This window comes from Elgaria multicarinata, chromosome 1 (assembly GCF_023053635.1).
Source record: "Elgaria multicarinata webbii isolate HBS135686 ecotype San Diego chromosome 1, rElgMul1.1.pri, whole genome shotgun sequence".
Lineage (NCBI taxonomy): Eukaryota > Metazoa > Chordata > Lepidosauria > Squamata > Anguidae > Elgaria > Elgaria multicarinata.
This window is the reverse complement of record NC_086171.1, coordinates 184,161,895-184,176,067: the sequence shown is the minus strand read 5'-3', so window position 1 is coordinate 184,176,067 and position 14,173 is coordinate 184,161,895. Positions and strand designations below refer to the sequence as shown.

The window sequence follows — 14,173 nt, the reverse complement described above, 5'->3', positions numbered from 1 at the left end:
ATTTGAGATCCTTTTGGCACCTCATTCATCCCTTCTTTCATTGGTCATGACAAAGTGTCTTATCTTTCTAGATTGTGAGCGACTGAGTTATTTCTTATTTCTTGTTTCTCAAGTAAACAAATTTTCAGCAATAAGTTGGCTGACACTCTTGGCTCCAGATATAAAACCCATTTTTCTCTCTCTGCAATGTTGTTATGCTTTTCAACAAACAAGCCTTTCAGATATAAACTAAAGTACTGCTGCCAGCTTGTTCTATGCTGCAATAAAAATGCTTTGAGAAATAAGAACTCTGCAAATATAACTCTCATTATGTGGGGAAAGAGGAGCTATTTTTTTAAAAAGTGAAATGCACACAACCTCCATGGCTGTAGTGCTGTTTTGTAAATCTTTAGATGGTAGCGATTTCATATTAACATCATTTTTTAAAAAAAGTCATCTTAATGCAAAAAAAATATTTTAAAAAATAAACTTGGCCAGCTGCCAACAAGCTATTGAGTAATGGCCAAGAGTGGAAGCAACAAAGTGTGTCTGGAAGTAATTGATAGTTTCAGGTAGATGGTGCCAACTTATGAAATACTGATTTCTTAACGGTACCAGAAAAATTATGGAAACTAAAACAGCACATGCATCAAAAAGAAGGAACTTGCTTCTGTAGATTTTAAAAGGAAGACCTACTTCAAGCTGGAGTACACCCAGTACCATATTGGCCTAAACCAGCCTTCCCCCAATCTTGCTGCCCTCCAAATGTGTTGGGCTACAACTCTCATTTTCCCCAGCCACCCTTGGGAAAGGCTTGTCTAAACCATCAAGAAACACAAAGAATTGAGATTTACGATTTCTACATGTTTACAGCTTCTGTCATCATGGCACCAAGAACCATTGAGGGAAATCTGTGATTTTAAAAGATCTAATGTGAACTCTCTGTTCCAGTTTTTAAAAGTTCATTTTGTATTGTATGGATGAGGGTCTATAGTTCAACAGAAGGGCCCCTGCTTTGCATGCAGAAAATGTCCCAGCTTCACTCCCAGCACCTCCCAGTCCAAGGGTGTTGGATGGCCAAGGCTTGGCATGACATTTGCCTGAGATCTTAGCAAGCCACAGCAACTCAGAATAGACAATATTGGACTAGATGGACTAACCCCTTCTGTATAAGGCAGCTTAGGGTACAATCGTATGGCTGTCTGTGTCAGGCTGGGAGTTGTAGGACTTTTTTCTGTCTAAATATGCATAGGATTGTGCCCTTAATATGTTATTAGGCATCATCACCGAAGATCTAGTTTAAAGAGAGGTGTGGCTGCGCTTATATAGACCTCTATGTGTACATAAGACTAATCTTGCTTCTAAATTCTTAATGACATAATAACCAAAGCCCTTCTCCATATGTCCATTCTGCCCATGGAGGAGGAAGCAAAGCTGCACTCCCCCTGCCAACCCCCATGTGTTCAGCATGGCCATTTGCAGTGGGACACCTCCTTCTATACTGCTCTGCGTGCTCTACACAGTTAAGACCCTTGATCATGTTGAAGAGTCGAGGCGAATACCGTCATCTCCCCTGTCAGATTTTCATCAGATGTGCGGAGGTCAAAGGAAAGGAGCCACGTGGATATGAGGGATGTTGGAGGTGTGGTGGGGGTATGTGAGGGGAGGGGTTAGGAGGCACGGTCCCGCGTCCCCTCCATGGGTTAGCTAGCTCTTCATGAATAAGGCTCAGTTTTCTCTTAGAACACTGCAAGTTCTTCATTAAGATGCTTGGTTTATTCCAATAACCTACCCCGAAGAGATGTTTATCACTTGTATTTGTTTTTACAAGAAATAAAAAGAAGTGTGCGTGTGTGTACATAACGATTTCCTAGAAAGTATGAGCACCCTCTTCTTAGGGTGCAATCCATGACTAGCTCAGGAATACAGGGAGTTGTAGGAGTTGTTTCTGTCTAAACATGTGAAGGGTTGTGCCCTTAACCAGACCTGAGTGTGAATTCTGCCCAACTTGAAAGAATAGTAATCATTTCTTCAGAAGGAGATAGACATTTACCTTTCTTTAAGATAATCTGCACTTGAATAGGGCATGCATCAGGCCATCGAGTTATTTGAACTACCTTTTTAGCTGGCTGCTTTGGTGAAATCTCCTAATCTAGAACTTGGGTGAAATAGAAGTTTGGATAGTTGCTCATCTGAAAGCTAAAGATTAATGATAATTAGATCAGCTGTAGTTTGCTCATACTGGAGGGAGATTTGGTTACTTTGGGGGCTTAACCTTGGTGTGGGTGGGTGTGTATAGATCTTCCTAAACATGGATATTTAGCAGAACTCTTTATTTCAATGCTTTTCTTGTTCTGTGATAGCCTTGTGATCTCATCTCCTTTGGGGGACTGAAGCAAATTATTCTGCATAGATAGCTGTTCCCTCTGGGAGGTACAGAGGGAATAACTGCTAGCTTCCTAATTATTATTGGTTTCCGCTAGACCATCATCTAGGGCTTAAATAGCCTTCCAGTCTCTTCTGCTATTTATATTCCCTCTCCTCCCCCAGATTTGATGGGGGTTTTGTAATTCAAATTAGCAGTCTGGCCAATGTTTACATTCATATTACAAACCTGACTGAGGAGGGCCACTTTCACATGTGTGAAAACTCCATTAGGCTTTTGAGCAGTACTTCCTCCTCCTCCCTATTCAGATTCCTGACCATTCAATCCCAGAACTTGTTCAGAATTAATACTGAGGGGGAGAATCAATGTTCATTCTCCAGACTGCCCAGGAAAGTCCCTGTAATGTCTGCTCTTGGAGTATTTCAAGGCTACCTTTTAGTGGTGGCCGAAAGCAGGACAGGTAAAAGATGTTGGTTTCAAATATGTCACAGATGGAGATTGCAACAAAAAGTTGCAGTGTATCCTGTCTCCTTGCAGGGCTGTTCCTGTTCAGCTTTCCTGCCAGCCAGCCATGCCCTCTTCTGGCAGGCCTGCTCCATCCCCATCTTCCTCCCCCCCCCCCCCAACTAACACTTAATATTTCTGTAGCTCATGAGCATGCTCAATCCTTATTGGGCTGTGTTTTGGGGTGGGTTGCCCCTTAGTTTTTAAAAAAGATTTCTTCTACTTCTACAAACTTTGGGGTTCCCCTGAGCATGCTGCTATTTCCCTCTTGTTTCTCTATGGTCCTGTTTTGGCTCTATTTATGTTGGCACTCACCACATGAGTTCGCTGTTAGAGGGAGTGGTAATTCAGCTACTCCTGTTTGTGTATATGGAACCTTAGAATACTAGTGGTTTTTCTTTAGTTGAATAAACGTCCAATGCAAGCCATGGCAGATAGTATTGGGTGCACAATAGCGCAGGGTGTACAACTGCCCACATTCAGCTGAGTCTTACAAACAAGGATAAGTATGCTCTCCAGTTACTTATATCTTCCTTTAGTACTAGTTTAAATATTTGTATTTAAATATTTGGACTATTTCATCAAATATTTGGACTATTTCATCAAATTAACCAGACTAAGAGGGCTGCACACAGATTACTTAGAGGCAGTAAAGGCAAAATAATAAACATGCCTTTATATTATGGGAATGAGCCTAGGTAAGCCTTGGGCTTGCAAGCTTTTCCTGTCCCCTCCACTTGAACAGAAGTAAGGAAGAGGTCAGAAGCTTTTGCTTCTGTTTTTAAATTAACCACAGTTTAGTGCGTCTGAACCTAGACGAACTGTAGTTAGCCTTATCCTCCATAGTTAAGATGATCAGTGGCTACTCTTCGTGATAGCTATATGCTACCTCTAGTATCAGAGGCAGTATGTCTGTGTATACCAGTTGCTGGGGAACATGAGTGGGAGGGTGCTATTACAAGCACATCATACTTGTGGGTTTCCACAGGTAACTGGTGGGCTACTGTCGGAACAGAATGCTGGACTAAATGGATCCTCTGTCTGATCCAGCATGGCTCTTCTTACATGCTTAACTATGGTTAAGTGACACTAGGCAACTTGTGAAGCAGACTTGTTTCAGTAAATCTTAGTTAAGATTAACCATGGTTTGTTCAGGTTCAGGCATAATACTAAGCAAAAGCTTTCAGTCTCACTGCTGTGCTGGAGGTAAAGAAGGGAGGGGGATGCAAGACTGACGCTCACACAGGCTCATTGCTGCAAAGCTAAACCATAGTTTATTGTTACATCCAAACACAGCCAACCAGTTGGCCAGTGTGGGCCTGAAGATTTAAGTCAAAGAAACAAACCAAACAGTAAGATATCACACATTTTTCACCTAAAATGTTCAAGGTGTCTTACAAAGTGAGATAAAATCATTTTAAATACAACACACCTGTTAAAATATAAAGCATTCGGAATCATAAAACACTAAAATCAGCAAGTTCATTCCCAGTGAAAACTGGCTTTTGTACTAAAATTTTGTAGGGAATTTTAATATAGTCTCCAGAAGAGAAGGAAGATGTCTACTGTCATGTCAATGATGAATGGATGCACCAAATATTCTGCAGTTACCACTAAAGAAATCTGGCACCTGCCATTCATTTGCCATGTAAACTCACGTGCAATAGACACAAGCCTTCCACTAACGTCAAACTTTGGAGCATATGCAGCGCTTTTGAGTTGGTTTAGATCGAGGTCCATGTGAAACTTGTTGATGAGCATTGTTCTAGATAAGCCCATTTGATATGTGAGCTGTATGTATTATAGGATAAAGACTTGTTTGCACTTCGTAGTAAAAAAAATTACTGTGGCAAATGCTTTTGTGGTCTAGAGTCCTTCATCACATGCTAACTTTCTTTAGTGATAATTATAGAATAACTGGCAAATGCATCTGTAGTGGACTGTAGTTCACACAAGCTTATGCCATAATAAAGTTTTAAGGTGCTACAGGCTGCTCTGTTGTATTTGCTGCGACAGACTAACTTGGCTGACCTCTGGAATATATTACAGAGTTTATTTTCAGTTCCGCAGCAAGGTAAGGATGCGGAATGCCTCGTGATTCTAGCTCCAGAATGTGGGTGGCCATTAACAGACTTGGAGCTTTAATCTTCAAAGAGGTTGTTTATCAATATCAACAAACTGAATATGGCTGATGCCTGACCGAATCCTTGTATGGCATTTCTCCTTTTCTAGATACGAGTACCAGCTTAGTCAAGAGACTGAAACTTGTCGACTGATGGGTTCAAACACCAAGAGGTGTTTTTATCAGGACCTTAAATATAAAGCAAAATGGCAGGCTTCCTCACAACCACTGTAGCCCTGAAGCAAGCACTGCTTGCTTTATAGCTTTCTGGAGGGAGGCTTCCTCACTTTCCTCATTATCTTCCAGTCTGTGTTATGACGTTCCTCTTGAATTTCACAGTAGGATAGTGTTGGCTATTAATGTGCTTTGGTTTGGGCTGCTCTGTGCGTACTTGCTGGCTTGACTAGTCTATTCTGCATCTGTGCTTGTTAGCTTCTCTGAACATTGTTACTGATTCTGCTTTTATCTCTCTATTCACTGGATCTTTGCTGCTTTCTCTTCTCTTCTCTTCTCTTCCTTCATACTTCCTCGCTTCCACTGTCGCAGGTTCGGCATGCCTAGTGGGATATAAAAAAACACCGCCACCAGTCCCGCCTCGGACCACCTCAAAGCCGTTCATCTCTGTCACAGTGCAGAGCAGCACTGAATCGGCACAGGACAGCTACCTGGATAACCAGGACCCCAAGAGTGAAGTCAACAGCCAGTCAGGACTGAGCAATTCCTCAGATAGCTTAGACAGCACCAGACCACCGAGCGTGACGAGAGGAAGCATTGTGACTCCAGCCAGAGAGCCTCCTGAGTTACCCCAGAAAAATGCAACCTTGAAGAGTGACAAAGGAACGCTGACTAGCGAAGAGCCAAAGGCGGAGAATATCCCCAAAAGGAAGCTGTCATCTATAGGAATACAAGTATGGAATTGTTTGCTCTCATTAGCACTTGAAGATGTTCTTAATGTAGCCATTTTTATATGTGCCTATCTGTTTAACTACTCTGGTGTCTGCCTACTGTGTGCCTCTGGAGAAGCATGACTGTATAAAACTCCAGGGGCCCTTGAAGAGAAATTCAGTAGGGAATACGTAGCAGGCCATTAGGCAAGGATTTCATGGAGCTCTACTAGCCCTACTGTCCCCTTGGAGGATTCTCCGTATCCCCACATTCCTTTCAGGTCACACCACACATAGGGGGGATTATGTAGCCCCACGTTTAACCATGTGTATAGAGTGCCACAGGAAAAGCAGATAGAAAGAATTACGGTTGGCATTTTTTAAAGCAGGAGAACACAATCCATGGTCTGGGGACCATATGTGACCTTCCAAAGCCTTAATTGTGGCGCGTAAGTGTGCCCTGATCATACCCTCCTGCTGCTGCTGAATTCCCTCTCCCAGCAATCCTGATACAGGCTGCGCTTTCCTTACTAGTAAGAGCAGTGAGGAAAGAACGGTCTTTATCAGGTTTGCTGAGAGATGGGGTTCAGAGAGGGTTCTCCACTTCTTCCCCCAGCAACCTTCACGCGGTTTGGACTTTCACCACAGCTGCTACCAGTGTCGAAAGAGCAATATGTATCAGGATTGCTCGTGTGTGCGTGTACATGTGCGAGTGCCCCCCAACCCCAAAGCCAGTGTCGTGTGGCCCCTGGGGCTAAACAGGTTGTGTGCCCCATCCTTAAAGTGCCTCTAGAACATGGGTAGACAACCAGCAGCATGGATGTCGCAGTGGCACATGCAGCAAAGTTCTGTGGCAGCCACAAACAGACCAGGATGAATAATAGGCATGGATGTGTCATAGTCAGGCCTGCAATTCTCCTTTTCTTTCTAGTGCTTCCTGCTCTCTGGCTCAATAGGCTAGATGCAAAAATGCACACCAAAGCACAGGGCATGACTTGGTTTTGGCATAGTTGCCAAAAAGGTTGTCCATTGTTGATGCACAGTAAGACCATGAACCAGAGGTGAATGGGAAGTTTGCAGGAGGAGAAGGAACCAGAGTCACTGAGCACTCTGCCCTATAGGGAAATTCCTCACCAGCAATAGCATGTATTTCATCATGGCAAACACAAGTTTGGAAGTAAAGTCTACTTATTGAAGCCACAAGAAAAAGACATTTTCTTGGCATGGGGCAGGCATGCTAAGGAGCAATCTCATGTCCATCCTTTTTTTCCTGTCTTAAAGGAACATAGGAAGTTGCCTTATAGTGAGTCAAACCCTTGGTTCATCTAGCCCTGGATTGTCAACACTGACTGGCAATGGGACGGATTCTTTTCTGCCCTACCAGGGATTGAACCTGAGACCTTCTGCATGCAAAGCAAGTGCTCTACCATTGAGCCACAGCCCCTCCCCTTGAAATAGGTGTGTTGAAGTTAGGGAATCAGGGTTGCACTCTGACTCACACAAAACACTAGGGGGATAGGATTTTCAACATCATCATAAAATACATTTTATAAAATCTAACTAGCTCAGTTCTAAAGCAAGCTGGTTTATCTTGTGAAGAAAAATCCAGTTACGTTGCTTCTCATGCTATGCACATCATTGTCTGAATACCACATACAGTGGGGTAAAACTTGCCTGTTTCCTGTCAGTCAATAAAATTTCACTTAGTTTGGGTTTTTCCTTTGCAGATATTCTAATTGAGGAATTGTGTAAAAACACATCTGAACATATCAATTCAAACACTGTGTCACATAGTTCTCAGAAGTGGCATTTCAAGGGTGTTTAAACATTTGAATTGGCTTTCTATCCAAATAATGATCTTTCTGTTCCTGGACTCCCTATAAAAAGGCAGTAATGGCAATAGTAGGGATACAGTTGTGCATGCACTACTGTACTTGGTCCAGAAAAGGTGGCTAATTTGGAAACACTTTTAAAAAGTGATATTCTTCTTTCACCTGTTAATTTTCCAAATCATTTGCAAGTAGCTGCTTTACTGGAGACATTGCATTCACTTCCCCCACTGTGTAAAGATAGGCCCGCACTCACCTAAGTAAGGAAGTATCTGCATGCAATAGTAATGAGCAGGTACAGATATCCTAAAACTTCAACAAATACCTGTCCTTTGCTACACAAAACCTTCCACTTTTGGTTTGTGATGTATAACAGTCTTTCCAAGGGAGTGCCTTGTAAAGGAAAAGTGCCCAGCAACTTGCTGGCTTCTGGACTGGATTTAGCACTGATCCCCAGGCACAGACACTCACAGCTCACACAAAATGAAGTTTAAGACCATTTATTAGGAAAAGGGTAGGAATACATGGGATTAGCAGAATAAAACTATAAAAGCATGCATAAATGTGTAAGAACCCAGAGCAAGCAAGCTAAAAACTAAAACTACAAATTCATACGTCACCCAGACCGAACTCAGCCGACAGCCCCCTGTTCCCTTCACAGGGATGTCTTTATACTATTCTTTTCACTCCTTCCCCCCTCCCTTCAGCTTTGATGCGTGGAGTCTCTTCACACCTCTGCCCGGGATGGTTAATCACTCAAGGACAATCGGACAGTTACAATTGGCTTGGCTCCAGTCTTCTCCCCCATACAGCTGCCTGGTTCTTATCTCCCTTCCTATGAAACCATAAAATTCACAAATTAAAAGACATGCCAGTCCCAAGGTCCAGTTAACCCTCACTCTACCCTTACATGCCTAACCTCCAAATGTATGTACTTACTTATAAAATAATCTATCCCCCCATTTCTTCTGCCCTAAAAAGAGCAGCTTGCCAGCTGTATTTTTTTTTTAAAAAAAACACCCAATATTAAAACAATGCAATAGTAAAACAAGGTTTGTTTTTTTAACTTGGCAAATCTAGCAGCAGCAGCACAAGTTAAGGCTCAATCCTATGCATGTTTAGAACAGAAAAAAGTCCTACAACTCCCAGCATGCCCCAGTCCTCAGAGCCCCTATTGTGGGGATGCTGCATTTTTCTGAACACTCGAATGTGTGAGAAATGTTGTACAGGGATCGTGGGCGCTTATTGGATCACGCCTACAGCATGATAGTGCACTCCTAGAGCTAGGCAAACAAATGACTTTTTGTGCTCATCAAGACTCTTCTTTTCCCACTTCAGTCTTCGTTTTGTCTCATTTCCACTTGCAAACTTGAGCGTGGTCCCTGCTCTGCCCAAACAGGAGGAGTGTGCAATTTTGAACAGGGGAAAAAGAACATTTTTCCGAGCTCGCACCCAAACACACGCTTCTCCCCATTAATTAAATTGTAAAAAATGTGCCCCTTTTGAACTAACAATTTAAATTGCATGGTTCCCCCCCCCCCCCAAAAGGACACATTTTGCCAATGGAATGCAAGCTCAAGCATGTGCCAAGTTTTCCCAAGCAGGGCTTTTTCCAAGAGGGGTACTTTCGTCACTTTTTCTAACATGCGCAAAATTCTTGTGCATCCCTCAGCACTCCTCTGTCCCTGCTCCCATTTAATGATTACTTTTATTTGCCTTTTAAAAATTGTTTAGAAGATTAGAATTCCCCTTTGTTGTAGCACAACTGTAGGGCCACAAACAGAGCTCTTAAAATATGTGGGGGGAGATAAGGAACACTAGCATAGCCTCTCATTTTTCACATCTTCTAAAACACCTCACCACTTATTAATGTTTGTATTCCTTCTTTTTCTTCGTATTTAGCTAGATAGCCTAAGTTTCCCCTCCTGCTCACTTTCCTCATGCATAAAAACGGGAAAAGCGACCACATTCCCTCTGAAGTCATATATTTCATCTCTTCCTCTCGCTAACCCACCCTTTAACGGTTCTATGGGGAATGCAAAATTATGCTCCTGGTGGTGCATTTGCACAAGCACAGCACTAAAGAAAAGTCTGAATTTACAGTGCGAAAGTTTTTAGTTGTTATTGATTTAAAGAAAACACCTTCCATATTAATAAATAAGTTGATGGAATGTTTGAAGCTGGGAAGTCCACACTCACTCACTCTCCCTATAAGTTGTTGAGCCAGTTCATGCTATATCCCATCTGGTCTGTAGTTACTGGCATTGCTCTGGGTGCAGTCGCCATGCCTTCACTCAAAAAGCTTTAAGTGCTTCCTTATATAATCAAAAATCTTTATTTGTTCTAGATTGTTTTTTCCTGGTCCATTCTCAAAGATTTGGGGGATGGATGGGTAACAATATGATGTTCCCTCAAAACATCCTGTTAAAATCAACTTCAAAGAAATCAAACACTAATATCCCTTCTCCTGTTACCAGCTGTAGACCAGCTGCTTCAGCACCCTCAATAATTGGGGGGGTTGGTCTTAGGGAGATGGCATTTCTGTGTGTGCCTTCTTGTTCATGGCAAAGTTGACCCCGCACCTGCATGGCCCATAACTCTACTCCTGCTCAGAATTCTATTTTGTTGTGCTCCCATCTCTAAAATTCCCTCTAGGGTCATCTTAGGGCGTAATCCTATGTATGTTTAGACAGAAAAAGTCCAACAACTCCCATGCTGGGAATCGTAGGACTTTTTTCTGCCTAAGAATGCCAAGGATGTTGTTCTTATTTAACTAAAGTAAATATAGAAACTGTTCAAGCCACAGGTACCTAACTTCTCCGTTAGAAATGCTTGAGTAAATGGAATCAAACAAGAATGGCAAGTGCCTTAAATTTATCTTTCAGTAGGACAATGTGACCTCAGTTGCTGTGCCAGCAACCTTGATTTCCTCACCCCTCTCCGCTTTCTCTTCTCTCCTGTCCCCACCTTCCCCCAAGTGTGTGGCCACGTTGAGTAAATGTTGGTCACTGAACATCCTTGTTGGCCTCATTCCAGAGTCGTCGTAGTATTTTTTAAAAAAAACCAAAACAAAAAAGAGAGAAAATCTGCTGCCTTTTGGTGTGTGGTGTCTGCATGATCACTCTGTGTGTTTGTGTGCATGCATGCCTCTTTCCTTCTAATGTGAATTCTAGCAGCAAGTTTTTGTGTTTTTGTTTTTTTTGTTTGTATCTTTTTGTTAATAAGGTTGACTGCCTTCAGCCAGTGGCAAAAGAGGAGCCCCCTCCATCAGCCACCAAATTCCAGTCCATCGGGGTACAGGTAGAGGACGAGTGGCGGTAAGTGGAAGACGCAGGCTTCTTCTTTTTTTTAATCCCCCCTCCCTCCAGCTGCGGTTTCCCATTTTATAGTTTAGTTCCCTGTTCCTTTTTTCCTATCTCAAATCACAGCTGAGCAGTGGTGGGTCTCCAAGCCTTTTCTCAGCAGCATGTGCTCTCTTACTCCCCAAAAAAGTTGGCTTAGTATAATGTAAGCAAATCATTGGAAGCCTGAAATGAAATGGAAAGCGGGGGAAAAGAGAGAGAGAAACTGGAAATGTAATTATAGATGTGTGCCAGTCTTTGTTTGGATGGCCTATTGCAGTAAGCAGGCAACCTTATAATTTCGTCTGTCTGCATGTGTGGCGTGTGTGTATCTGTGTGCAGAGAGGGATGGGCCAGGAAATGCGGTTCAGCTGCAGATGCCATAAACGAAATGCAAATGCTTGTCTCTCTGTGTGCACCTTGTAACAAATCCAGCCCTCCACAAGGGCTGCCTCTTCTGATTCTCTCTTGCGCCTCTTCTCTTCGTAGCAACAGCCACTCCCGCAGCATGTCCACCAAGCAGGATACAGATTCTGACTCACAAGAACCGAATCACTCTACCTGTAAATCGTCTGAGAGAAGCCTCGCGGATTGTCCCCCATGCAACAACTCCAACAGCCTCGATGCCAGTACGAGGCAATCAGCCATGCCCTCCCAGATCAAGCGAAACCTCTCCTATGGAGATAGCAATGACCCAGCTCTAGAGCCTTCCTCTCTTCCTCCTCCTGACCCTTGGCTTGAAACTTCCACCAACACTCCATCAGAACCGACGCAGCCAGGAGCTTGCCGAAGGGACGGGTACTGGTTTCAGAAGCTGCTGCAGGCAGAGACAGAAAGGTTAGAAGGGTGGTGTCGTCAGATGGACCAAGAGACCAAAGAGAATAATCTCTCTGAAGAAGGTTAGTATTGGTGATAAGTTGGCACCGGTGAGAAGGGAGATTGTTAAGCCTGAAATGGGCACACCTTTTGTTGGCGCCTAGTATGTGAACAAGTGCAAGGCTGGGCCGAAAAGCAGATTGTGGCAGAAACTCCTCCTCTCTATTCTCTAGAGATCTTGCAGAGGAAAGGAGTGGAAACTCTTAAGTTTGCTGATGTTTTGTCATCAAGATCTTGTGTTCAATGGCAACGAACTAGAGCCTTGGCAAAAAAGTTGCACCTCCGCCCCATTATTTTCAGCGATACCCTGGGCTGAATCTGGAATCTTTATGTTGCTTAAGATCACTCTTTGCTATGTTGTCTGTACTCCACATTCTGAAGAAATGTGAATTGATCCTAAATGGGAGTGCTTTCTTGAGACCTTCGACTGTGATTGGGGAGTGGATAGACAGAGGACTTCTGGGTATTTTTTAGAAGACATCAGTTCCAAAACTATTCACTGTTTGTGTGGCCTTTTTTTAATGCACGTGAAAATATTTAGAATTAAGTCAGTGTCGGGCGGAGAGTGGTAAATAGAAAGCCATTGGTTACAAATCTGTGAGGAGGACCAGTTGTGATCAAAACTTTGGGCTCGGTGATGTTGGCATTGTTAGCCTGAAATCCCATGGAGGAGGCTTTGGCAGAATCTTCCCATTAGACTTCCCTGGCACTCTATTGCGAACAAAGAATCTTGTAGCAGGGTGGCTGTTTGCCATTCCCGATGGTAACTGCTGTACAAGGCATTGCTGTTGGCAGTAGAACAAGGGCTAACAAAACATGCACTGACAAAGGGGCCATGAGTCATTTTTAATAGCTTGTCATTAATGGTTTTGAGTGAAAAACGCTTCTGTTACAGGGGGGTTGGTGGTGGTGAAAAGATACCTCTGTGTGAAGGACAAAAAGAGGCACCTGGACTTCAACTCTTCTGTTTTTTAAAATGCTTTGTCTTGCTGGGCTTGTTAAGTATACTTTTCTCTGCTTCAGTCTTAGGCAAAGTCCTCAGTGCTGTGGGCAGCGCACAATTACTAATGTCACAGAAGTTCCAGCAATTCCGTGGCCTCTGTGACCAAAACTTGGTGAGTGTGGAAACCTCTCTCATTGCTATAAATAGTAGAAGTGTATTTGAAGACTTAGTAGGCTTTTGCTCAAGAAGTCAAAATGGCATCAACATGCTGCTAACATTCTCTTGCGCCAAGTATCTTGGTATAGGTGTTTTGTTTTGTTTTACTCAACCTCCTGTTGAATAATCTCTTTCCCAAGACAGGCAGGGATTCTGCAATGCCCTCCTCTCTTCTTCTTAGCTTCCACCCACCCAATCTCCAACATGGAGATTATATTGAGCTACCCTTACAGGACTGTTTTTACCATGAGTTCAAATTACTTCAGGTACACTCTGCACTCTGAACACTCAAAAAGCACAGTATAAATGCTAAGTTAAATAATGTCCAGGTACAATATTAAGCTCAGCATTCTGACTTCTCCAAAAGTGATAATGCTGATGCTGTGTTTCATCCACGAAAGCAGTGACCGCAGTTGCCCCAACTAGTCAGGTAGCAGACTTTATGAATATTATTTTCAATGTAAGTAACATTAAAAACTGCAAATGGCAATCCCCACCATAAGAGAGTCAGTCTGTCTAACCCATGCGAACACACACGCATGTCAGAGAGAGGAGGAGGATGGCTCTGCTAAGGTGATGACTCCTAGAACATACACATGCATCATAAAAAGAAAGAAGAAGAACCAAGAATGTGTGCCTTTTATTTCAGAACTGCTGAAGTTTAATTGCCTAAAAGCATACAGAATTAATCAACTAAGTTTTTTTAGTTAGATAATAGCCCTATTTCAAATATGTTGCGATTCAGGCAAACAGTCACCAAAGTCTATCATTTAGGCTCTTACTGTTTTTTACAGAATTACCCTGTTCAGACGACACGCTAAGCCACAGTGGTTAAACATTTTGAATGAAACATTATGGCTTAGCATGTCATGTGAACCATTCCTAACCATGGCAGCTACATGCTCACTAACCATTTGCTGCAAAAGGGCTAGTGGCCTAACCACGGCTTAGCGTGTTGTCTGAACAGGCCCTATAAGAAACATGTTCTGGATTAATATATTTATTAAAACAGGGAATAACCAAGGGTGTAACACTGTGGTCTGTGGGTGGTCAACGCAGGGGCCATAGGATATTGCAGATCTCTCTCACCACC

The 14,173-nt window shown here is 42.9% G+C and overlaps 2 protein-coding genes across 3 annotated transcripts in view; one reads left to right on the top strand and one right to left on the bottom strand.

Annotated features, from left to right (window-relative positions):
- The window catches only part of DYNLRB1 (dynein light chain roadblock-type 1), a 545,722-nt gene that overhangs the window by 49,550 nt on the left and 481,999 nt on the right, over positions 1-14,173 (bottom strand). The gene's annotated exons all lie outside the window — the stretch shown is intronic.
- The window catches only part of DLGAP4 (DLG associated protein 4), a 132,603-nt gene that overhangs the window by 111,134 nt on the left and 7,296 nt on the right, over positions 1-14,173 (top strand). For both annotated transcript variants that reach the window (XM_063145216.1, XM_063145223.1), the window contains 4 exons: positions 5,538-5,899; positions 10,930-11,021; positions 11,535-11,944; positions 12,945-13,036. In XM_063145216.1, coding sequence (XP_063001286.1) covers positions 5,538-5,899; positions 10,930-11,021; positions 11,535-11,944; positions 12,945-13,036 — 956 coding nt within the window. The remainder of the gene's footprint in view (positions 1-5,537; positions 5,900-10,929; positions 11,022-11,534; positions 11,945-12,944; positions 13,037-14,173) is intronic.